The sequence below is a fragment of the Trichechus manatus genome, unplaced genomic scaffold (assembly GCF_000243295.1).
Source record: "Trichechus manatus latirostris isolate Lorelei unplaced genomic scaffold, TriManLat1.0 scaffold00085, whole genome shotgun sequence".
In the NCBI taxonomy this organism is placed as follows: Eukaryota; Metazoa; Chordata; class Mammalia; order Sirenia; family Trichechidae; genus Trichechus; species Trichechus manatus.
The window spans coordinates 1,181,007-1,205,863 of NW_004444021.1; the positions used below are offsets into that span (position 1 = coordinate 1,181,007).

The 24,857-nt window shown below is 35.3% G+C and overlaps 1 protein-coding gene across 1 annotated transcript in view; it reads left to right on the forward strand.

Annotated features, from left to right (window-relative positions):
- GNAI1 (G protein subunit alpha i1) overlaps positions 1-24,857 on the forward strand; it is a 79,134-nt gene that overhangs the window by 50,430 nt on the left and 3,847 nt on the right. The window contains exons 2-7 of the mRNA XM_004381464.2: positions 6,932-6,974; positions 7,072-7,213; positions 9,352-9,509; positions 12,906-13,034; positions 20,472-20,601; positions 21,711-21,864. Of these exons, the coding sequence (XP_004381521.1) occupies positions 6,932-6,974; positions 7,072-7,213; positions 9,352-9,509; positions 12,906-13,034; positions 20,472-20,601; positions 21,711-21,864 (756 nt within the window). The remainder of the gene's footprint in view (positions 1-6,931; positions 6,975-7,071; positions 7,214-9,351; positions 9,510-12,905; positions 13,035-20,471; positions 20,602-21,710; positions 21,865-24,857) is intronic.

Below are 24,857 nucleotides of genomic sequence, written 5' to 3' on the forward strand. Positions count from 1 at the left end.
CCCAGAACTTAAGGATCCTACATTTTTTATAATGGGCGGTAAGCCTACCTGAACTTTGCCACAGAGGGTATTTATCTTTATTATAGTGGACAGTAAATAAACCTGCCTTCTGCTCTAGAGAGACACATTATTTTTATCTTCCAAAGCTGTTCTCTATACAAATATCCTTTAAAAAATAATTCACAGTTAAAGGCAGTCAGTGCCTGTGCACACAAATGTAGAGAAATGCAAGAGAATCATAAAGAATTACCTCCCAATATAGAAAAAATTGAGAAAGTTCATATATGTTAATTATTTACCACTTCTTGCAAGTAAGCATCTCTACGAGTCACAATCAACTCGATGGCAGTGGATTCTGGTTTTGAAAGGAAACAGGTTAGCAAAAGCATGAGAGCAATTAAACTTGAACAAGTAATGTATGGTTTCATGATAAAGGAAAACATTTTCCCCTGTGTGGTTCTAAATTATTCTTGTAAATTTGTGTAACTATCGTTGGTCTACAATTCCTTATCTTATAGATCTGTTATGTTAAATTATACATAAAGATACAAACCATTAAAAACAATTTTATATGAAAATTTAAACGGTAAAATTAACGATATGACAGATAATATATTAGCTACAGTAAGTTGCACGTACAACATGATTCTTTTGAATTTAGCATACCTACAATCGGCTGTATAGTGACTAATTATCTCGCATCTTTTTTCTATCTAAATTTTTGTAACCTTTTTTAATAAAGCATTGCAGTGATTGTTTGACCTTCATTTGATGTAACTGCATCATTAACCGCCTTTGTTTCTCCCTCATTAACTCAAGATAATTAATGTAATGCTCCTTGGCACACGGTAAGTCCAAACTCTTTTGAGTCCACGTCGCAGAAAGCAAACTCATAACTGGTTCTCATGGCTTGGAAATGAAGATAAAATTGTCTTCACTTATGACTATGGTGATATAGTGCCTGGATTGCCCAAGTAAGTCATTTCTGGTTCATGCTGTGCTGCCTTTAATTCTCAAAAGTATCACAATTTGGATGGTAAATTATATGTTCTTCCCGACTAAAGGTTCAAGCAATACGTCTGGACTCTTTTAGCCTACCTTTCTTTCAGTCTCTCTGTTCTACTTCCTTCTGTTTTGGCCACATCCTTTAATAATGTATTCCATGACCTGATTATGAAGATGGCTCCTGTAGGCCAAATTTTACATCCTTTAAGTGATTTGACCTTTCTTGCTAGCTTTCACATGAAAGTCCAAGGAAAGAACTTGCTATGTTTAGTCTAGATCTATCCTTCTTGGGGAAAAAAAAAAAAATCACTTGTATCCAAAGTGATAGATTACTCTGATTGGCCAGCTGGAAGAAGATGACCACTCATTTAGAGTAAATATTGGGGTGGTGGACAGTCAAGCTGTAGTGGTGGATGGATAGATACCCAAGACAGGTAATATTGCCACTTGGCTTAAGTGTCTTACTAATAAAACCAAACCCATTGCCGTCAAATCGATTCTGACTCATAGTGACCCTGTAGGACAAAGTAGAACTGCCCCATAGGGTTTCCAAGGCTGTAATCTTTACTGAAGCACACTCCCACATCTTTTTTCTGTGGAGCGGCTGGTGGGTTAGAACCACTGACCTTTCAGTTAGCAGCCAAGCGCTTTAACCACTTTGCCAGCAGGGCTCCTTCATAAGTGTCTTTCAAAAATCAAAAACCAAACCCGTTGCCACTGAGATGATTCCAATTCATAGTGACCCTATAGGACAGAGTAGAACTGCCCCATTGGGTTTCTAAGGAGCTCCTGGTGGATATGAACTGGCAACTTTTTGGTTAGCACCCAAGCTGTTAATCACTGCACCACCTATAAACAGAAACTGAAATATAGACCCTGACATTACATGACCCTGTTCAGCCATGTAGAGTCATTCAGTTGACTCAGAATTTCCTAAATTATTTCTTAATCATTATAGAAGTTTAAGGAGCCCTCATGGCGCAGTGGTTAAGAGCTTGGCTGCTAAACAAAAGGTCAGCAGTTCAAATTCACCAGCCACTCCTTGGAAACCCTGTGGGACAGTTTACTGTGTCCTACAGGGTCGCTAAGAGTCCGAATCGACTAGATGGCAACAGGTTTTGTGTTTTTTTTTTTTTTAATGGAAGTTGAAAATTCGTACAGAAAGCTTGTGGATCCCCAAGAATATGCTGGTAACCTCCCATCCTCTGGTCTTCCTCACCCTCATCTTGTGGGTCTGTAGACAGGAATTGTAGAAACAGTAATCTATCTGTTCAGTTAACTGAATCACAATCTTTTTGACTAGGCTGCCAGGAAAGAGTTTTCCAGTGCTGCCTTTGATTTTCCTTTCTTTTGTCCTGCCTTTTTAGAGTAGGCTATATATGCATTCATTCTTGCTTAATGTAATAGTATAATACGTGTCTCAGATATGACTGGTTCTGAGAGTAATTTTATAAGGTGTTCAGATTGGGGAAAGTGGGTAGTTTTAGACATCTAGATTCTGGTGTTTTTAGTCATTGTCAAATTATTCTTACATTCCAGAAAGTCAGCTATATCCCACATATGCATATGTATGTATTTATTTAAATAGAAGTTTAGAGCTTCTTATAGCTGAATACATATTCTTACCCCCTTATTTGCTTCTAAAATGTAAGGAACTTCATATTGTTAATCTTGTATATAATAGCACTAAAATAAACAGCAGTGACTTTAAATGCACTTGTAATTTTATTCAATTTTTGTGCTGGTAAATCCTACATTAAGATTAGGATTTCTTAAAAGGTAAGTAGGGGTATCATGACTTCAGCATAAGATAAATTGAGTAAATCACCTTTTTAATATCTGCACAGCCTGTGATGCAGGAAATAAGTGATATCAATGTGACTCTAAGCAGAAAATTAGACCAAAGATCTCCTTTTAAAAAAAAAAAAGTTGCTTGTTTTCTGAGGCCAGAGCTGGTGATACATATGTATTTTGATTTTCCCAGCAATTTAAAATTTCCTATACTGCTCCTTAACAAAAGCAGGGGCAGATACTATTTGATTATATCCTCCCCTTTCCTTTTCCTAACTTGTTTTATGCATTTCCCTTTCATGGATTCCGTTAGTAGATTGCTGTATAGGCTGTGACTCCAAACTGCAGATGAATTCCCTATCAGTGTTACTGTGGCGTAGTGCTCCTTTGCCCTTTCAGCATCTGTACGCGACATTATCATCATATGCTGAGCTCCACTTCACACACCTGCTGTTCTCTATACTTCCTCTCAGAGAAACAATTTTCTGTTGGCCATTTCATGCTTAAGGAGAGTCCTGAAGACCCTCCCTCAGTGGTCTCACCTTCAGCTTTATAGCTAAGATCTACATATTGCGTAAGGCCCTCTAGGTGTCACATTCTCCCTTCCCACTATTCTAAAGTCTCACTTTGTTCACAGTGACCAGTTTGTTAACAGTTACTTGACAGGCCACTTAGTCATTCTGACCAGCCTGGCCTTGTGACTAGAAGTGGTCATGTGTTTTTATCTTTCCTGCTTGATACATGTTATATATTCCTTGTTTCATATCGAAATTGCTGTTGGTAGGGTGGGAGCACTTTTTATCATACCTGTCTCTTGATTTAAGTGAAAAGCAATTGCTGCCTAGCTGAGTTACCCATTTCCATTGCCGTCCAGTCGATTTAGACTCATAGCGACCCTGTAGGACAGAGTGCAACTGCCCCATAGGGTTTCCAAGGCTGTAAATCTTTACGGAAACAGACTGCCACATCTTTTTCCTGCGGAGCGGCTGGTAGTTCAAACCACCGACCTTTCTGTTAGCAGTCAAGCACTTAACCACTGCGCCACCAAGGCTCTTTTACCTGGTTGAGTACTACTAGGAAAATGTACCCTTCTTACTTCCTCTCCTCCTCCACTACTCTTGTGTTTTCTAACATCTCTTTGGCCAGCTTCACAAATGTGACTTTGCTGGCTCTGATTTGTAGAGAAAAACTTTTAACTCTTTAAAAGCAATATTTAACTCTAGAACACCAGTATTAAAAATGTTGAAACCTTAATTATGTGGCATTTGTAATTTTGCTATTGGGAGTCTCTCTTCATAAAAAAAAAGAATTGAAAATTAATTACATAAAATGTTAAGCTTTGAAAGATTTTTTTTTTTTTAGCACTCTGCCTCTACATATCTGTTACACAAAGAGTAAGTTATCACTAGTAAAGAAATTAGGTAGCAGTCCAATTAATAAGATTGCTGTCCTTACTCCAAAATGTTAAACAGATTTCAGGATTTTTTGAACCACAAGTTACCAACTTAGATGCTCATTGCAAAGTAAACTAAGTGTTCCATGTCACCATTTCGATTAAGGAATATAAAGTGAATTAGAATTTAAAGATAATGCCTAACATCAGGAGTATTTGAGTCTTCCTTATTAAGTTTTAAAAAATTCTCATCTGTGTACACATAGTTCAATTGATAACAAACTTAATCTTTACTATTTCTGATTTTTCCCCTTGCAAGGCTCTCAAACCTCGCCTGCTTAGGTTACTTGAGCCTTTCCTTGGGCCTTGGAGTTGTTTCACTAACAGAATGGACCATAGGCTGCTGTCCATGGAAACTCACTATGTCTGTGGATTCACCACCTCTGTGTATAGATACTGGGATCTAGTATGTCCCATTATCACAGTATGGCAGCTGTTGAGTCAACTTTCAGTATTCTAGAAACCCGGGGGTAGGGGGGGAGTCTTTTAAAGACAGCCCTGCTAGAAACTGCCTAGGGTGTGTTACATGGGTTAACTGCTCCTGAATTAGACGAACGTGTAAGCCATAATGCCTGCAATTGTGCTTTTCACAGAGCCAAGTACACTGTTGTTGATTACTAAATAATGGTGCTTATCTTGAATTTGTTTATATTGGCAGATACCCTGAAAGATTCAAAGGCTGTCTGTAAATGAAGAATGCCCTCATTGTTTATTCAGTTCCTGCTTTTCTACTTAATGTGAGGGTATCTTGGGAAAATTTCTTGCATATTAAATCACAAAATTTAGGAAGTCCCCCCGATTTAAATAGGTTCTTTATTGATGTGACCTGTTCTCAGATGCCTCTGATTTGGGGTGTGTGTGTGTGTGCGTGTGTGTGTGTATGTAGGCAGACAGAGGAGAATGGAGAGATGAAGCCCAGAAATTTACTACCTAATTGTGTCAGTCACAGTATGCATAAATTCAAATAACATTTCTGGATGATTGACCATGTGTCTAGCACAAGCTAGCTGCTGAGAATTCAAATAGAAATATGCCAAAATGAGAGGCCTCAGGGATTGCATCTGGAGTGGGTCAGGAAAGGTGGATGAAGGAGGTAAGTTTTGATGGTTGTTAGAGGATCACCAGTAGCAAATAGCATTTTGGCAATGGAACAGTGTGTTTGGCAAGGGAAATGGTATATTTGAGGGTTGGTGGTGTGATCAGCAGTAGGTGTTCTTGGAACTGCAAGTTGTTAAGTAATGCTGGAGCATAAATCACGATGGAGTGGCCATAGGGAAAGCAGAATATGAGGCTGGGTAGTTGAAATCCTGGACCCTGACTCTCAAACAGGAATAAATTCTTCTGGGATATGTAGCCTTGGCCAAAGGGAGCATGAAGGTAAATGATAGACTTGTCATAGCTTCATTGTTTTGTACTCTACGCTCAGATGTTCACAATATCCGGCAATTAGGAGGACCCTCGCCAAAGGCTTTGACTGAAAGATAGAAGCTACTCTTAAGAGGAAAGGATATTTAAGAGGGGCCTAATTTTATAAGGGAGCTCTGGTGGCACAGTGGTTAAGAGCTTGGCTGCTAACCAAAAGCTTGGCAGTTCAAATCCACCATCCGTTCCTTGGAAACCCTGTGGGACAGTTCTACTGTGTCCTGTAGGGTCGCTGTGAGTTGGAATTGGCAGTGGGTTTAATTTTATAAATGGTTATTTCCTTAATAATATCTTCGTGTTGTTGTTGTTGTTGGATGCCATCAAGTTGATTCTGACTCATAGCTATCCCATGTGACAGAGTGGAATTACCCCATAGGGTTTTCTTGGCTGCAGTCTTTACAGAAGCAGATTGCCAGGCTTTTCTCCCGCAGAGCCGCTGGGTAGATTTATACCACCAACCTTTTTAGCAGCAGCCAAGTGCTTAACCGTTGTGCCACCAGGGCTCCTTATTTTCATGTTAGAATGGCATAACTCTGACGACTCAGATCATAAAGGGTCCATGCATATGTGGAAAGTGAAGAAGGAATTTTGAGAATGACTCCTAGGTTTATGACTTGAGTGACAGTAAAGATGAAAAAACTCAGGAAGAGACATTTCTATCCAGCACGCCATCTACGTGCAGCACTGACAGATAGTGTTGACTACATATTAGGTGCTAAGTAAATTGTTGTTGAATGAATATTGCATGAGATATGGCTATTTTAATATATAATATTTTAAAATGTGGCTTCTTGGCATCACTGCCTTCTACTTCACAAAATCCAAAGATTGAAATTATAATAATTGGCAGAGCAGTTAAAACTTCTTCCAATAGGGAATAAAAACTTAAATAAAATTAATTTATTATTGTTCATTTTAAGTTATGGGAGATTGAATTTTTGTAATGCTTTAGGGAATACACACAACAATGAAAGCATTTGCTTTCAGTTGAGCTTATTGACTTTATGTATTGTGAAGTAATTTTTAAACAGACAAACGAGACTAATTTTTTGAGAATTTTCTGTGTTTGAAACCAATAAAGTTCATTATGAGACTAATTTTTTGAGAATTTTCTATGTGTTTGAAACGAATAAAGTTCATTTTTATATAAAACAAAGTTCAGCTATGAGAGAGAGAGTGTGAGGAGTGAGTGTGTGTGTGCTGGAAGGGGAGTTGGATATACCTAAGTGAAGTTGTTAAAAATCCCTTATTTTTTTTTAGGTGCCGGTGAATCAGGGAAAAGTACAATTGTAAAGCAAATGAAGTAAGTAAATTTAAAACATTAAATTTGGTTTTCATATTGAAATGCACCCTTCCATCAAAGGAAGTAATGTTCTTTTTTTTTCCTTTTCTCTCATTAGAATTATCCATGAAGCTGGTTATTCAGAAGAGGAATGCAAACAATACAAAGCAGTGGTCTACAGTAACACCATCCAGTCAATTATTGCTATCATTAGGGCCATGGGGAGGTTGAAGATAGACTTCGGTGACTCAGCTCGGGCGGTAAGTTATTAAATTCGTTGGAGCAGACTTGATGAGTGGGGCAGGGAGGAGGGGAGAGTTGCGTAATAATTCCATACCATATAACATAGATTCATCATCTCAGACCCATTTATAAAAGGAGAAAAAAAAAAAATGAAATGAGTGGAGTGAGTCAGAAGCTTTAGAAGTGAGTGAAATAAGAATATACAGGATTGTGTAATTTTTCCTTTATAGCTATACTACTATCCTTGTTCATCAGATGATTTGGACAACTCAATAATTTTTGCAGTATTTTCTGTATAACATGTTATATTGGGTCCCCCTGCGTCACCATAACAACTTGGAATAGTAAGTACTGAGTTTGGTAAACTGCCTACACTGGCACTCTTCAAAATCTGTTTTTATAATTTGGAATGCTAAAGTGATCTAATTATTTGTATTCATGCCCAGATTAAAAAGTAATCTAATTTTATAGAATGAAGATAAGTATAAAAGTTTGCTTTTATTGGAATAGAAAAGTATGGATTTTTAGAAATGTATCAGAATTGTAGGGCTAAAGGGAACTTTTTGAAAAAAAGTAGTTCTACTCTTTTATTTTACCAGTAAGGAAAATGGATCCTGGGAGATTACCAGGATATAAATATTGCCATAAAGTTAGTGGAAACCCAGGTACTACGCTTGTGTTTCCTTATTTGGCCCAATCACTTGTTTTCTATTTGGCTAGAAGCAGCCCTCTGTGCTCCAGTCCATACTGTACTTTCTTTGTCCCCTACTCTCCCCACCCTTGCTTTTTTGCCTGCTGAATTGTTTTATTTAAGATTTGGTTATCTGTATATGGTCTATAATTTCATTGTTCCCGTTTTTCAATAACTGCATCCCTAGCTTAATTTTTATTGTATTTTTTTTGCACACAATGAGTGCATTACTACTACTACTACACCTCTTCCTCCTCTTTATAGTTTTTCCGTTAATATTTTTATATAGTCAGCATGTGTATTGATATGTATATTGCATGTGTATTAATAATACTATGAAGATTTTGTGACTAGAGACTATAGCTTTTTCTTCCTGTCTTCTTAGTGTCATACACACACTGATACACACATATATATGTAATTTTTTTTTAAACATAGAGGCTCAATTAATGCTTATTAGGAAGAAAAAGGAATGAATGCAGCAAAAGGAAAGTCTGTGAAATAAACTTGGTATATTTTTTAAATTTCTTCATAAGTTCCTGGGCTACATTAATGTATTATAAGCCTTTTCCCTTTAAACAAAGATATTAAAAAGCTTAGCATGGTGAAGAAAAATTTCAATTAGATGTCAGGATTATTTTTTATAATAATTGACAACAGTCTTCTAAATTTTCTTTTCTGAAACAATATTTTATCATATCCAGAACGTTTTCTGCCTTATCTACTATTCATTCAATCTTTAATTTATTGATGTATCATTTATTCATTCAACAAACTGTTTTTGAGCTCTTAGTCTAACCCATAAGGGAACTACCTTTAGATTAAGGAAAAAGAATTGATATAAATTGTACTGTAGTATATCATAGAGTTTTCTAGGTTGTAAGCTACTCAGTCATATGGTGTCAGTGTGAGTCAGAATTGACTCGACGGCACCCAACAACAACCCGTGGCTGGTTGGTGTTCTTTTATGCATACTTTAAGGTCTCCAAGAAAATCTCTGACTGTTCTGTGACTCCGTTCTTCCTTGCACCTTATTAATTTTTTCCTTCTCTGAACTTATTTGACATTTCTAAGTGTATTTAATTAGGTTATATTTTAAAATAAACTTTTTGGGAGGGAGGAGCAAGACATAGGCTCTTCTTTTGTTTTCTCAAAAATGATCATCTTCAATGCACAACATGGTATTGACAGAGAGTTGGTTAATAGATCCCCTTCATGAGCTGGAAGTGTAATCACCCTCCACAGCTTCCTAGTGCTTGCTAGATACTACTAATACCACAAAACATAGACATATGACTTAAAATTATGCTTTTTTGCTTAAACCAGTTTTTAAAGTGGTGCTTTAGAGAAAGAAAAATTGATGGCATTTCAGTCAGAAGAAAAAAAACATAAAGGAAATTCTTTATTGTATTTGTTGTTTTATAATGTCCTCTTTTGTATTTTGTTTTAACGGTGTTTGTTCAGGATGATGCCCGCCAACTCTTTGTGCTTGCTGGTGCTGCTGAAGAGGGTTTTATGACTGCAGAACTTGCTGGAGTTATAAAGAGATTGTGGAAAGATAGTGGTGTACAAGCCTGTTTCAACAGATCCCGAGAGTACCAACTTAATGATTCTGCAGCATAGTAAGTAATCGTAACTTCAGAACTAAACTATCATGAATAATTATTTGCAAGTCAGATCTACCTCCGAGTCAGCTTTATTGCAGACTTGGCTGACACATTCTTGTACACCTCAGGATATTCAACATGACAGTATTTAAAAGCCTCTGTCTTTTTTTGTGTGTGTGTTTGTAGATAGCAATGCTTTATTTTCTTTGTGTTCAGAAGTGTCTCAGGGGACTCAGGGTTATGTAATTCTAATTGAAACATGCAGAATGGGACTCTTTCCAGTATATTTCCAAGAAAGTAATTGGAGCTCCCTAAAGTTCACTCTGAATTTGAGTGTATAGGTATTTTGCCTGGGATCAGACAAATGGGAGTGGAACTGACTTGACAGTCCTTTTACTCTGCTAATAATGATGCCTGAGACAAGTTAGTAGCCCTTTGACAGACACCTTGAATAGAGAGTTTTTCTGAAGGGGTACGTGGTGATTCCGAGGTTTTTTGTCCACTAAGTAAAATGGTGTACACTTGCCAAGTGTCTATTTCAGTTTTCGCATTACATCAGACACTATATAAAGATACCTCGGCAGTTTCTGGAGGAAAAGTCTGCCTTGGTTTTCTAGGTGGTAGCCCCAGCAAATTTGTAAAGCAAGTTGTGATAAAACCTTTTCTGTTTGGTGATTTACATAGAATTTAAAAAATCAGGTATTTGCTACCATAATCTAGCACACATACTCGAAAAAGTCAAATATGATATATGTAGCAGTAATTGGTCTTTTAAAACATGTACTATGCACTTGTTTTACTATGTAAGATAATTCCTTTTTCTTGACAGCTATTGCCTCTTAGGGACCCAAGTGAATATTAGGTAGAAGATGACAGATGTTGGAAAGTCTAGGTAAATGCACACACTGTGCCACATGCAAAAGTAAACAAATGGCTCCTGAGGACCTGATTATCTCTTAACACCTAATTTGTTTGCACATCCAAGTACACACTATGTATGTCTTATGTGAATGATTACTGTATTGAATCATACACATCATTATATGACCCACAGCAGTCTTTTTATAATACTATAGTTCTTAATCTGTATTTTAACATTTTGTAAGTAGGTAAACCATATGTATTATTGTATACGTGGCTGTGTATGTGTATGTAATTTATACATAATATTGAATATGTAGCCTCTCCAACTGGTGTCATCACTTCTGCAAGGATATATTCCTTGACCCTCTGAGATGGTTCCTGCCTCCCTATTTTGTGTACTCATTGCACAATGTAGTTTTCCTTTAGAACAGTCACAGATTTATATGTATTTTGATGTTGTTTTATTTCTTTTTATTTTCTGACTCTGCCACTACTCTAGAAATTCATTAAGGTCTATTTTTTTCTCAACGTTGTAACCCCAGTGTTTGACACATGGTAGTCACGCAATATGTGCTTGTTTAATAAATGAATTAATAAACCAAACTTCACAGAGGCTAGAAGATAAATTAGAAAATTCATTTACTACAAGAGCATAACTCACAGACCATAATAATTTGCTTTGGCATGACTAACACCTGCATAAAAATCTAAATGAGAATCTTTATTTTAGTGAGATTGCTCTGCGCAAAACCCAGCAAAGGAAGCTGTTTCAGTAATTAAGTGGTATTAGTGCTCCTCTAGGGAGCCCTGGTGGCGCAATGATTAAGCACTCAGCTTCTAACCAAATGATTGGAAGTTCAGACTCAGCAGAGGCTGCATGGGAGAAAAAACCTGGTGATCTGCTGCCATAAAGATTACAGCCTGGGAAACCCCTATGGGGCAGTTCTACTCTGTCATATTGGGTTGTATGAGTTGGAGTCGACTTAACGGCACCCAGCAACAACAATTTAGAACTATACAAGTTTTAAGCAAAAAAGTGTATCTATGAGTAATTAACACATTTTAAACAAGAGTAGCTTGCTATTTTAAAGAGACAAGTAATAAAAGCTTGCCATGTCCTATTTTTTGTTTGTTTATTAAATCACATTTTCTTACAGTGAAGTATAAAGTTATATATGTGAAATTAAAAGCAGATAAAGTTCTGGTCTACTATTGCGAGTGCAAGAAGTTCAAAAACAGATGCTTTAAATGCAGTAGTAAATACAATAAAAAGTAGCACAGATTATCAGCTATGTATTCTATTTTGACACCACGTAACTGTTTAAAATGTTCCTTGCTGCTAATTCACTGTGTACAGTGTTTGTTGTTAAGTAATTCAATGTTTGGGTAGTTTTTCAACTCCAATCCCAACAAATGAAATATTTATTAAGCTCCTTTTGTTTGCAGGACTCTCTTCTAAATGCTGATATGGCTAAGACAGTTTCAGAGGATAACACTAATTTAAAGTTGCAGTACTTTGTGTCTCTCTGTACCTAGATTTATTTTCTAAATTATCATTCACCATGCTACTCTAGTATTACAAAACACTGCAGTGAGCTCCTCATATCCAACTGACCTTAGGATTAATTCCAGACTTCTCAGTTAAGGTTGTACATAGCCAGTTGGTTGCCTTATTCTCTGAGAAACAAGACTCAGCTCTCCCTGCCTCTGTACTATTTTACTGCTTCTTTTGATTGGAATGTTAGCCCCTTTTCTGTCTTCATCCCATACTTTAGGTTGTTATTTACACCCCTGACTATCCACACATCCTTCTTTAACCACTCAGACCCACACTAATCTCTCCATACTTGGCCTTGCTGTGAAACTATTGACTCTATCCTACATTTTGACACAAAATAACTTACTCTCTAATATTGCATGGTATGATACCACTATATTTTTTATATTACACAGTATTTGGCATCATTGGCAGAGAGTGTTGAATAAATGACTAAATTCAGTGAGAAGTAAAATACAGAGTAACTGAGCATGTGTAGTGTTTCCCTGTATTTAACATAAGTCTAGTTGAAAAGAAACACCATCTAATTCAGCCTTTGGCCTGAGGTTCTCACTACATGCTCAAAAATTAAAACACTTTTTGTTCCTCACTCAAAAGAGGAATTTTTGGAGCATAAACACAGAGCTACATCAAAAGAGCACAGTATAATAATAAATTTTAAGAACCAAATTCTTGACACTTTTAAATACAGAAAATGGTGTGCGATTAGTTTGGATTTTTTTTTTTTTTAATTATTATAAAAGGAAAATTACTATTCACTATCTCTAAGAAACAAAGCAGAAAACAAAAAATACTAATAGAGTTTTGTGTCTGGGAGTATTATAAGATGTAAGATTAAATTGGTTGTATTGCATCATTTTACAGAAATTTTAAAACTTCAGTAATTCAGAATATTGCAGGCATCAAAATGTATTTTACTGGTTTTAGGTGATCTTTATTGGCCATATTAACTATTAGCATGCTTTTGTTGTTGCTGTTTATTTTTGCAGCTATTTGAATGACTTGGACAGAATAGCACAACCAAATTATATCCCAACTCAGCAAGATGTTCTCCGAACTAGAGTGAAAACAACAGGGATTGTTGAAACCCATTTTACTTTCAAAGATCTTCATTTTAAGTGAGTAGCTTCAAAATATATGATTTATACATTTAGGTAGAAAACACATTGCTTTAGAAACAGAGGTATAATAATGAAAGCTTAAATTATTTTAGAGGGCAAAAAGAAGCATTCTTAAGTAGAATACTTAAATTTTTATTTAAGAAAAAATAGACAGGCAAGTTCCTTTTTCTTGTATTTTTCATGGTGATTTAAAAAAAAAAGTTTTTGGCTTTTATTTCTAAACAGAAAATACTACTCTAATGTATTTTTGGAAAACTGTTGTCATTTGTTTTTAGGTAAAAAGAGATACAGTTTTACTGATAGAGTATATTCTTATTCATGGACATATTAAAAAGAGGGACACCTTTTTAATGTCCTATGTTTATTCATAGTAAGCTGATGTTTGCACTATTTCATGACGAGAAATGTTTGTTTAACTTAAAGTGTATGGAATATTGACCTACTGGAGTCTGAGCAAAAATAATGAATCGTAGCCTTTACAAATGGGAGGCACCTTAGAGTTCATTTTGTCCAGTTCCCTCATTTTATAATGAACCAGGCTCTGGGAAGCTCAGTTAAATGCATGTAGAACTGCCTTCCTTTTTTCAATAATTAAAAATTTTCAAGATATGAGAAAAATTGCTAGACTTAAATGCAAAATGTATTTATATAGCCCTCCTGGTCAGTTAGTTTATTCAATCTGTTTTCCCTTAGCAAGTCTTCTGCTACCTGATTTCAGGCACCATGATTTTGTTCTGCTACCTGATTTCAGGCACCATGATTTTCTTCACAAAAAGAGCCATTTACTAATTCCACTAAGCATACATTGTTCTTCATCATCTCTCTTCCCTTATTCTGGTTAAAATAATAATAGTGAAATTATGGAAAAAGAGGGTATATACCCCATGTAAGGATATATACATGAGTAGGGTAATTTAACATCAGGAGGTATTCTACTGAAACAAAACTTCTTTGTTTTCATAGAAATCCCAGACCACTGTAGTGTTACTTGATCTTAAAAAATACTGATTAAAAAAATTTTTTTTTACAGATACTTCCTTTTTTTTCTTCAACACTATTATTTGTTTAAGAATACTGAAGCTAAATAAAAGGGCTGGTAGAAGTTGCTTTTTAAAAACTGCTAGCTTCCCTTAATTCAAATTCACTTGAAATGTAGCATTTCCTAGGTGCCAGTTGTCTGCCCAGCAGAAAGGACACAAAACAAAAAGCCCACCGAGGGGCAGTGCCTAATTTATATAACCATGATAGGGTCACATCATTCAGACTGTATTAAAATTCACATTATTCCCTACACCAAATACATATTTACTAATATCCTTGGAGATTTTTTTTTTTAACCCAACAAGGTTGAGGTTGATTTTTAGAAAGATTACATCTACAAGCTTGTGAGTGATTCAGATAAACCACCTTCTCCTTGCAGAGATTTATAACGTTGACTCAGACTGACAAAACTCCAGTTGTCACTGCAGAAAATTGGATTAGAAAAGACATTTATGATGTTTTATATTTTGTAAAAACTTTCCTTATTTTTATATTCCATGTTTATCTGTTGTAATTTTTTAATACTATAAGGAATTAGATAAATCATTTGTTTTCTCTATTTTTTCAGATTATATCTAGTTGAAGTTTTTGATTATAGAATTTCAAATTTCACAAGACTGTGAAAAGACCTTGAGCTTTTAACCTACAACTCCATCCCCACAAACACCAAAAAGATAGAATAAAATAATAAAATATATGTGTATGTGTGTGTGTTTATGAAAATAGTCACACAACAGCAAACTGTTAATCCATTCTAAGTTTATCAAAATTTTATCTGTATTTGGTCTGCAAATAGAGTATCCCATATTGCTATTGGAATTACTTTATCTTTCCTCTGTTACTTTGAATAAAACTGTTCTGATTTAAGATAATCATTTTACATGAGGCATTAATACGCACTATGGATTAGACTCTTCCTCAGTGAATGCTAATGCTTTCAAACTGTAATGATAAAAAAACAATTTCTGACAGCCTCTTTAAAAAAAGATTCTTAATGGAACATAAAAAACAAGTAATCATGAAGTCACCTCACAGAGAAGCTTCCTATTCCAAGTTGTGAGAAACATGTTTAAATATATGCAGCTGTACCTCTGATAAGAACCATCAGTAGTTAGAAAATATGGCCTTGGTGATAGAAACGATACCGAAGATCGAATGATACAATTTTGCAAGACTGATGACTTATTCATTGCCAAAACCTTTCTTCAGTAGCATAAATGGCTACTACATGTATGAACCTCACCAGATGGAATACACAGAAAGCAAATTGACTACATTTGCGGAAAGAGAGAATGGAGAAGCTCAATATCATCAGTCAGAACAATGCCAGGGGCTAACTGTGGAACAGACCATCAATCGCTCATATGCAAGTTCAAGATGAAGCTGAAGAAAATTAGAACAAGTCCACAAGATCTTGAGTGTATCCCACCTGAACTTAAAGAGACCAGCTCAAGAATAGATTTGACGCATTGAACAGTAATGACCGAAGACCAGACGAGTTGTGGGATAACATAAAGGACATGATCAGTGAAGAAACCAAAAGGTCATTAAAAAGACAGGAGAGAAAGAAAAGACCAAAATGGATATCAGAAGAGACTCTGAAACTTGCTCTTGAACATAGAGTAGCTGAAGCCAGCAGAAGAAATGATGACGGAAAAGAGCTGAACAGGTTTCAAAGGGCAGCTCGAGGGAAGAACGCTATCTTACTCATCTAGTGCCGCTATAACAGAAATATCACAAGTAGATGACTTTAACAAACAGAAATTTATTCTTTCACAGTCTGGGAGGCTAGAAGTCTGAATTCAGGGTGCCAGCTCCAGGGGAAGGCTTTATCTGTTGGCTCTGGCAGAAAGTCCTTGTCATTAATCTTCCCTAGTCAAGTAGCTTCTCAGTGCAGGGATCCCAGGTCCAAAGGATGCACTATTCTCCTGGCTCTTGTTTCTTGGTGGTATGAGGTCCCCTTGTCTCTCCACTCACTTCTCTTTTATATCTCAAAAGAGATTGGCTTAAAACACACCTAATCTTGTAGATTGAGTCGTGCTCATTAACATAACTGACTAATCCTGCCCTTACTTTGGGCAGTTATCAGGAGGGACCAGTCCCTGGAGAAAGACATCATGCTTGGAAAAGTAGAGAGTCAGTGAAAAAGAGGAAGACCTACGATGAGATGGATTGACACAGTGGCTGTAACAATGGGCTCAGACATAACAACAATCGTGAGGATGGTGCAGGACCGGCAGCGTTTGGTTCTGTTGGTACATAGAGTCACTATGAGTTGGAACCGACTCGACAGCACCTAACAACAACAATATACCTATGATTCCTTCCTTAGGTATTTTAAGTATAATACATTTGTTACAATCACTTGTGACTAATTTTTTGCACATTCAAGTGATTCATGTACTTAAATTTTCCAGAGAGCTAAAATTTAGTTTCAGATATTTTCATGGCCACTTCTCCCTCCCCAAACACCTGCAAATAAATAAATAAGAACATTTTCCTGCTGTTTTAAGTGGAGATACGGGTCATAATTAGTTTATTTGACCATGTAACTTTGTGCTTTAATACATGGTACAACTTTGTACCTGCTTTAGATTTTTTTTCTGTGTTCATTTCTTTTTCAAGCAGTTGTATTTTACTGCTATGATTATCTCTTATTAAAATCATTCAGCTTTTAATGTGCTTTCTCCTTCTAAAATACCAAATGACCAAACTCAGGACCGTGATTTTAAGTAACAGGAGGTGCCTGATCTGGGGATTATTGTCATATCATAAAACTGTGGAATGATTATAATTATTAAAAAGTTCAGTGTTAGAGTCAGGCTTTAACATTCTTAGTTTTTGGTTTGTTTTGTTTTGTTTTACCCAGTGCACCTTAGATTCTGAGTTTTTACTTGTTTGTTTACCTTTATTAAAGACCTTGTCCTAAAGCAAACTTAAATTATCATTATGTTCAAATAATGTCTTATTTTAGCCAGTGTATTCTGAGGAGAAATGCATCAAATTGAGGTTAGGAGGTAGGGATTTGAGACATAGGTTCCACTGTTGAAGTAAGTTGGCAAACCTGGTTAAGATTGTTAACACAGTGAGTATTACAGTTTTGCCCTTTGCCAGAGTTTTAAAGCTATAATGAGATATTGACTATAAAGGAAACTTCATAAAGATGAGAGCTCTATAAATGGCGGGAAATGGCGATCGTAAATGTTAAGTCAATTATGTGATACTTAAGGCAATCTATGTAAAATTCACTTTTAATCTTGGCTAAGTTCACTCTTAAACATTTTCTTCTAGACCATACTTTTCACTTCCAGCCTAGATTTCTCAAAGTTATCATTTCAGCATCAAGCAAGTACCCCAGTACGTCAGTAAAATTGTCTCTCACCAGGATTCTTCCAGGAAGTCCATTTGTATTGTTCCCTTTGTTCTCCTTGAGTGAGGTAGAATTTCATATGATGTATTTAGTTACTGTTTTCTCTTGCTGACTTAAAGATAAACGTAGGTTTGTATGAACTTCAGATAAACTTTGTCTTATTTGGAATTTGAATTCTGTTAAATTACTATTATTTTAATTTATGGTTCCAGCTTTGTTCTGTTTATATATTAAATGAGCCTCTGATGAATGAGGGCATAAATATACTTAGAATAATTCTACTGGGAAGCCAAGTGTGTTCAGTATTCTGCAGTTCTGTCTGTATGTTTTGTGTGTTAATTCTGTGTATGATTTTTAACTGCTGATGTAAGTTTTGCTTACTTTTTTTGTATGATTGGTACTAACAAATTCAAACTGAGGCAATAGGACAGTTATAATTTAAGAGTGGATATTGTTGTCTCTGTGACTAGGCATTTTTTTGCTTTAACATAAGAACCAACAGTTTTATTTTACTGTTGGTGATATTTGGCTGATTATAGAGTTAATGCAATCCTTCTTTCCATGTATAATTAAAAAATCATCATATTGTGAGAGATGTATATTTTCTAAAGGAGTATACATGTATAATATGTTGGGATACAATCCCAATTTTATAGTTTTTGGTTCCCATATATGGTCAGTTAACTTTGTACCAGTCAGTATTGGTCACAAATGGTGTTAGATAGATGACAGTCTAAGGATAAATCAGCACATCATAGGATCTCTAGTATCTTCCTTCCCACACCAAAATAATCCTAAGGAAATTCAGATGCACTCCATATTTGCTGCTAGCCAAGAGTGCTATCATTTGATATGAAGGAGAGCATGCTATTTTTTTTTTTTTTTGGTTTCTCTTTTTTTTTTTTTTAATATAGGTTCTGGATTTAAAGAGTATATGTAAAATAAGATATTTCTAACGTGTGTGTGAAACAATGACTAATGCTGTGTGCTTTTTTATTTAGCTTTTCAGGGAAGATAAAAGCAATAGTAAAATTAGTGTTCTAGTTATTTTCTTCATCTAGGTCTCTCTAAATTCTAAGTATAATCATTGTAAGACCCATTCTCATTTTGCTCCTTAGTTTATGGATTAGACCAGCTACATCAGCATCACCCACCTGATGGTTTCTGATGCACACTAAAGTTTGAGAACACTGGGTTAGACGAGGTTCTTTGTTTATGAGTGGTATATGAATAACCCTCATACATTTTAGTTCATAAATTAAATAAATTTAAGACATTTCCTCCATAGTTGAATTACATTGATTATTAAGCTAAAGTTCTCTTAAATTTAATAATATAACTGGTAGATAGTGGTTTTCAGCATAGCAAAGGTAATCTGTTTTGCTTGAAAGTACATTGAAATATTCTGTAGGCATGTTTTATTCATTCAGTCATTAATGATTTATGAAGTACTTACTGTGTGTCTAGTGTTGGGGATATAAAGTAAACAAAAACAAAACAAAACCAGTTGCCATTGAGTCAGTTTCAGCTCATGGTGATCGCATGTGTAGAGAGTACAACTGTGTCTCACAGGGTTTTGAAGGCTGGGTCCTTTTGGGAGCAGATCACCAGATTCTTCTCCCAAGGTACCTCTGCATAGGTTCTGTTAGTAGTCAAGCACTGAACCATCTGCCCTACCCAGGGACTCATAAAGTGAACAAAAGAGACAAAGTCCTTGTCTTTACATTCTTGGAGTGGGGATGGAGTGGGAGAAAGGAGATGAAATAAACAAATATTTAATATATCAGTTGATAATAAGTGCTATGGAGAAAAAGCAGGACAGAGAAAATGGGGGATGGGTTGTTATTTTATATTAAGTGGTTTGGGTAATGTGTGACATTTGAGCAGAAAAGTTATCTAAAATATATTATCTTTTAGTTAAAGTTATTTTCAAATTGTGGTTATAAACTATAGAACAAATGAATAATCATTTTAATTTACTTTTTTCTTGTGTCCTTGTTTGATCTTTATTTTACCAGCTGTCCTTTTTTGAATCTTACCCATTTTTATTTATTGTGTGGTAGAATCATTTTGTTATATAGCATACTTAAAACTTAATGAACAATTTAGTAGCCAAGCCAAAAAGTAACAATACTAGTTGGTGTACTCAGATTTGGTCTATAGGCCAAACTGTTCTGTAGGGAAAATTCTTTTTGCCTAAGAATTAAACAGGGACTATTTTAATTAGTGCACTGTCTAGTTAAATGGAGCCTTCAAAAATGTACCAGTTTGCCTAGTGTTTCAGTTATATAGCTGGTTATTTCTAGGTTATATAATGTAATCTAAACAAATTTCAACTTTTGCTTAACTTTATAAGCTCTCTTCGTACTATCTTGATTGTGTTACTACCCTGTTCATTAAGCTACAATGGTCCCATATCGTAAATTGTCTAAAAATAAGAGTTTTTCGCTCTAAATTTCAGGGCTTTCAATAGAGCCACCCATTTCATATTTCAACTCTCTTTTTCTCTATACCATACATAGCTTTAGTTTTTAATTTAGGCAGTCCTTTTTGGCCTCTATCTGAATTTGACTTGCTTGCCCTGCATTTCCTTACCTGAAGGGGCTTCTCCCTTATTTCAAAATCCCGCTCGTTGCCTCTGAGACAAAATAACATTTTGTAATGGAAAGAGGGACCGTGTCCTCTGCCACGAATGTTCCTTGACTTTGGCAAATTGGATACACTGTATTATCTCTGCATTCCCTAGTTGCTTCATGTGACTTCTCAGTGTTTACACATAGTTTGCAGTCCATTCGTTTGTACTTGTTTTTATGTTCTAGTCCCTCTCAACAAAAATTAAAAAAAAAAAAAGGCTTTTTTTTTCCCCTCATTTTGAAACCAATTTGTGACGTTGTTTTTCTCCCTCTTCTCCTTTCTTCCCATCCTACCCAGCTCTTTGGAGCTATTTTGTTGACATTACAGAACTCCTTAGAGCTTTTGAACACATTTAATGTGATGTCAACTCATTATTTTTCCTCTTACAGAATGTTTGATGTGGGAGGACAGAGATCTGAGCGGAAGAAGTGGATTCATTGCTTTGAAGGAGTTACTGCGATTATCTTCTGTGTAGCACTTAGTGACTATGACCTGGTTCTAGCTGAAGACGAAGAAATGGCAAGTTGAACCACTTTTAAGGATTGAGCATGAAATAAAAAGAAATGGAGACATTGCTTTTTTGAGAAGAATTTTTCTGAGAAAAATTCTTGAGAAATTCCTGTTAAGGCCTGCATTATTTGAAAGTTCAGGCTCTTGCCTCTAACTTTTCTGTTTGGATACTAAAAGGGAAATAGACTGAAGAAGCACAGACAGATCCTGAGAAAAAGGAAAAGCTTGAGAACTGGTCTCACCCCAGCCCTATATGCACAATTTTGCCTTTCCTATAACTGGTATTTACATATTGAATGAAAAGAAATTTCCATAGTTGTCCAGGGCTCACTTTTCTTGTTATCTCTGTCAACTCAGTCATCTCTGATATATGTTATGCTTTGCTACTGCCATGTCATTTTCAGATGTGTTTAAATGTACCATAAATCAGAAGGAAATATTTTTAAGTAGTAATTTAAAACTTTGTCATTTTAAATTAATTGTAATACAAATTGGAAAAAAGGAGAAGTGTCAGTTTAATATTTTTTTAAATCAGTAATATGCAGCTATACGGCAGGAAATTCAGGTCAACACCATCATTCATTTCCCTCATTTTGTCACTGTAAAATATAGCAGTGCTCTCTCAGAAACCACAGATACTTGAAGAGCAGGAAACAGGAATTGGAAATCGCCTTTCCTAACATACCATTATGTTGAGGGTGTTGGGGCTAATTGGAGTCCAACTTGTTCTATTACTCTTTTAATATTCTCTACTTATATTTTAATTGAAACTTAGATAAACTCCATAATAATCATACAACTTTTCAGATGTTCACACCGGTCATCCTAGATTGTAAGTCCCTGAAGCAGGATGTCCTAGGCACTGCACATGAAGCATTGTAGACACCCAGCAAGTACTGGTTGAGTGCTAAAAGGGATGAGTGATGATTAGACACTCATCTCCACTAAAAGCAAAATATGCTTAGTTTGAAATGGCAGAAATTTATTTTTGTGGTATGTTACTTATTTTTCAACTTACTAAACTCCATTTCATTAGGACACTTGTGACTTTTTGAACGTAGTATTTCTCACAATCCTTGTTATTAATGACAAACTGGTTGTATTCTTTTCTGTTACAGAATCGAATGCATGAAAGCATGAAGTTGTTTGACAGCATATGTAACAACAAATGGTTTACAGATACGTCCATTATACTTTTTCTAAACAAGAAGGACCTCTTTGAAGAAAAAATCAAAAAGAGTCCTCTTACTATATGCTATCCAGAATATGCAGGTATTTTACATCCTGTAGAAAATTTGTAAAATCATATATTTCTAAATGAAAATGCCCTTAAGTCAAGATTTTATTCTTTGATTTCAATATCTTGCCTTAGTAATTCTTACCTTTAAGAGAAATTATTTATCAAACTGCATTCAAGCAAATTATAAAAGGTTTTTACAAATAGTTCCTAGAGTTGTGAATGAAATTGTTTAAAAAAATACTCATTTTTTGAAAAAGGTGTTAGATAATTTTCAGCGATGACTCCAAGTCTTTGTATATTTAAAATATTAGTTTGTTCATTCAGTTAACACATGTCATGTCAGGAATTGTGTAATGCAAAATAAATGAGACATGGCGTCTATTCACTGCCTAATCTAAGAGACAGACTTTCTAAAAAACAGATAAATAAATAAGCAATAGCAATGCAACATGCTCCTTAAAAGGAACATGAACACTACTGTAAGGACAAAAATGAAGAAGGAAGTAGTGAAGCAGCTAACTCCTCAGGAGAGTCAGGGAAGGTTTCATAAGAAATTCATACTTTGGTAATGAGACTGCTAGTGATACTATTGTGGAAAAGGAGAGCTGAAGTACAGTCCTGCCTTTTCCGTAATTAGCTCTTTGATCTTAACCAGCTGTTAATTTACCTAGGTCTCAGTACCCCATCTGTAAAACACTGGTTTTAGTTTAGTTCCTTGGAGTACCTTCTGGGCTGCTGCAGAAGGTGGGTATGGAAACAGACGACTTCTGTTTCAAACCCTTCCCCCTTTACAGTTTGTTCTCTCATTAAAGCAGAGTAACTCAGCTTTCATCTGTTTTATATATTGGGCACTGAATATGATTTGATTTCAACAAAGAGAACTTTGTGCCTAAAAAAAGTTTGATTGCCACTGGTTTATATGATCTCTAAATATTATAAAGGTTTTTTTTAAGTTTAGCTAATGGATAGATACACGTTGCTTTTCTTCACACCATGGTTCCTATTTATTAAAAAAAAAAGTCTCAAGAATTTCATTTTAAACAAAATTGTAGTCAGTTCCTCTATTGAGTAAATTGTACAACAACCCCCGATATAAGTGCTGTTATATCTCCACTCTTATAGATGAGAACATTGAGGCCTACTGAAGTGACAGAGCCTAAATCTAGATCCAGGCCTTTTGGACTTTGATGCTCAGGCCATTAACAACTAAGCTGCCTTTAATTAAATTCTCACTGGAGCCAAAGAGGGGGAGCTTATAATCACAACACTTATTATTGTAGCACTTTTTGTAAATTACAAAGTTATACTTCAATTGAAAATAATTTCATATAGTTGCTTATTTTAAAATTTTTGTTCTTTTTGAAAGTCATAATATCTTATTATTCAGAAACATTTTTAATGCTTATTAGGAATAAAATTCCTAATTTGCTTATAGTTCTATTATAACTGTAGTTGTCTTCCAAGATTGAAGTTATCCAAGGACGAAGTGTCTCAGTTTAGTGCTTATTTGAGGCTATCTCTTAGATTATTTTTATTCTTTCCTATTATGAAGTAGCCATTTTGTACTAATTAATATTACTAGAGTCCCCAAATTAATCTGTAAATATACATCTACAGAGATTTCAGAGCAACTAAGAATATACTTGTTAGCTCTTAACCTGCTAGGTATATAGTGTGATCAGGAATTTTTACTTACGTTGTCAGAATCTCTGATCTCAGAATCTTTGCACAAAAAGGTGGGTACATAAGTCTTTCACATCTCCACTGTTAAGATTATAATTTAAAATCTCCATTGTATGCCCTGAGTATTGGTCAGATGCCTCTTGTTTCAACCTTAACTTTCATTTCTGATGGCTGTTGCTTCCTATAAATACTTTGTAGTCTCCATACTGCTCGCTTGGTTTATCTTCTACCTTTCTGTCTGTTCCTATTTCCTCCTCTTCTTTTTATCTATGTGTTGGCATTTCCCCAGGTTCTGTCTTCAGTCCTGTAATCTCTTAGCACTCTATCCTTTCATAATCCTATTGCTCACTGTTAAATTCTGTTCTCAACCTTGATTTCCCTCTAGATCTTCAGGCTTGCATTTCCAGCTGCTTGTTGGACATAGGGATGTTTTTCTAACACCTGAAACTCAAACTGAACTCATGTTAGTGGTTTTTGTTTTTGTTTTTTTCTCAAATAATATCTCTCTACCTTTTAATTATATCACCAACCATTCTTCAGACCTGGTTATAGTCTATACTTACCATTATTCATGACAATTCCATCACATGTTAGAAAATATCGCATTTTCTTCTTCCTCCCACCCCTGTCATTCTTTTCTTAGGACTTAAAATCAGATTAAGGAATGTGTTCATTAGTTCATTCATGGATCTTGTAGCTCTTGGGATACAGTAATCTAGCTAGCTGCCTAGAATGTACACAGAGAATGGAGTTTTATGCACTCCCTGTCAACTATTTCCCCAGACATGTTTTTGATTTATAGGTTGCATTAACTTCTGCAGGCCAACAAGACACTGTTTATTGCTTTTGAATTTCAGAGCATAAACCTTATTATGAGTTAATAATATAAATTTTGATTTACAAAGGTATATGTTGTTTCTAGCAACTTGAAAGTGATAATTATTTGAAGACCATAGTTTTGTTTATTTTTTCTCTCTAATATAGTGAGTTCCGTAATTTATGCTGTCATAGCAGTTTAAAGAAAACATTCCTGTGGGTGTTTGTCATACTGCATTGTACAAGGCGTTATATACGATATAAAAGGGGTTGGGGGTCTGTAGGAATTGGGGTTTATTCTTTAAGACTCACATTCTAGTTTAGAAGACTTAACACTAAAAAGAATTTGAGATTCTGTAAAGCTATACAACAGAAACTGAAATAGAGGATCTCTATAGTATATAGGTGGAAGAAAACATTGTTAAGAGATAGTGAACCCATCTGGATTTGGTAAATTAGGAAAACTTCTCTGTAGTGCAGTTTTGAACCAATGTGAAGGCAGGCAGATACGTCAGCTGGTTAAGTA